Below are 1568 nucleotides of genomic sequence, written 5' to 3' on the forward strand. Positions count from 1 at the left end.
AGCTGTTCCTTCTGACTTAGGGCATGGCAGAACATACGTTGGATTTGGCAGCGTACTGAGCATCTGCCCCTCTGCAGGGAGCTCAATTCTACGCCACCCCAGAGGTCCAGCAATCCCCTGAACCCCTCTGTGAGAGCCAGAACAGGGACAGCCGGTCCCGCGCACACAGCAAGGGGATGCAGGGGAGGGAAGAGGGACCAGGTTGGGCACATGGGCTTGAGCTGTCCTTCCCCCAGGCTCTGCCCGCTGCCGGCATCCGCATCTTCGCCTCCCAGCTCCACACTCACCTGGCAGGAAGAAAAGTGGTGACAGTGCTGGCCCGGAATGGGAGAGAGCAGCAGGTCGTGAACGCTGATGGTCACTACAGCCCTCCCTTCCAGGTACAGGTGCAGGGGCAGTGGGGGGGTCCAGGCTGGATGTCACCCGTGGGGCTGTCCCGGGCACAGAGCCCCAGTGATGCTCTGACATGACCCCTTTCCTTCCCTCCCAGGAGATCCGCATGCTGAAGGAAGTGGTTGCAGTTCTTCCAGTGAGTGACTCCAAAAAAAGCTGTGGCAGCTTTGAAACAGCACAAGACCTTTCCCTTAGACCCTCCGCCTCCTTTACATCACCTCATCCTCTCCACCACCGGCAGCCCCTGCCCACGCACAGGCACCCGCTGCTGTCTGCAACCTCCCTGGGGGCTGCAGGGGGACTTGCTCCTCATAGTTCCCAGGTCACATCAGCCTTGGAGACAACCAGGGCTCGTCTGACTTGGCACAAAACCAGCATGTGGGCAACCAAACCGTGCTGGGAGCTAAACTAAGCACCTCATTTAGCTGGGCTTTGTCCAGCAGAGGGAGGCTCCTCGGGAGGGGGAGGGTGAACCATGCACGCACTGGGGTGCCCGCTCCCTCCTTGTCTGGTAGGAGAAGAGGAAGAGGTTTGGTAGCAAACTTGGTGGGAGTTGGTGGTAAAACAGCGGCTGAGTACCCCAGGTGAGGAAGGACCCAGCTGCAAAGTGGAGGGTGTGCCCCAGGAGGCTGTCCAAGAGCCCCAGCACCCACTGAAACCACACCTGGGGCTCCGCTCCAGGGTGTCCCCGTGGGCCCCAGCACCTACCGTGGTGGCAAAACAGCTGTGCCATCAACCTGGCTACAGATTTGGCAACTCAAAGTGTTGCCTGAGTGCATTTCTTCAGGTGCTTCAGCCATGTGGAAATTCTTAGAAAGCGAGGAGAGGAAGAAACACCATCCCTGGGACATAGCCTTAGGGAATCTCCCCAGAGGATGCAAGTTTAACAAGCGCTCCTGTGGCACCACAGAAAGAGGCTGCCCGCAGGCTGGCACCGCTACAGGGAGCAGAGATCTGCTCCCTCACAAACTCCCTGATCCCCAAATCTGCGGATCAAAGAGGGGAGACTGCGCCCTCACACCTCCACGTGTCTGTGTTCAAACTCCCCCAGGGCGACGAGCTCATCACGACCTGCACGTACAACACTCAGAACCGGAGCACAGCCACTGTGGTGAGTGCAGGGCCAAGCTCGCCTGCGTGGGGCTGGCGGGGGTCTGCACCCCCGGGCTGGGGAC

General features: G+C 59.9%; 1 protein-coding gene across 1 annotated transcript in view; it reads left to right on the top strand.

Moving 5' to 3' along the window:
- DBH (dopamine beta-hydroxylase (dopamine beta-monooxygenase)) overlaps window positions 1-1568 on the top strand; it is a 14214-nt gene that overhangs the window by 8439 nt on the left and 4207 nt on the right. Inside the window, exons 8-10 of the mRNA XM_010139207.1 lie at window positions 237-380; window positions 491-529; window positions 1445-1504. Of these exons, the coding sequence (XP_010137509.1) occupies window positions 237-380; window positions 491-529; window positions 1445-1504 (243 nt within the window). The remainder of the gene's footprint in view (window positions 1-236; window positions 381-490; window positions 530-1444; window positions 1505-1568) is intronic.

This window comes from Buceros rhinoceros, unplaced genomic scaffold, assembly GCF_000710305.1.
Source record: "Buceros rhinoceros silvestris isolate BGI_N320 unplaced genomic scaffold, ASM71030v1 scaffold1417, whole genome shotgun sequence".
NCBI lineage: Eukaryota > Metazoa > Chordata > Aves > Bucerotiformes > Bucerotidae > Buceros > Buceros rhinoceros.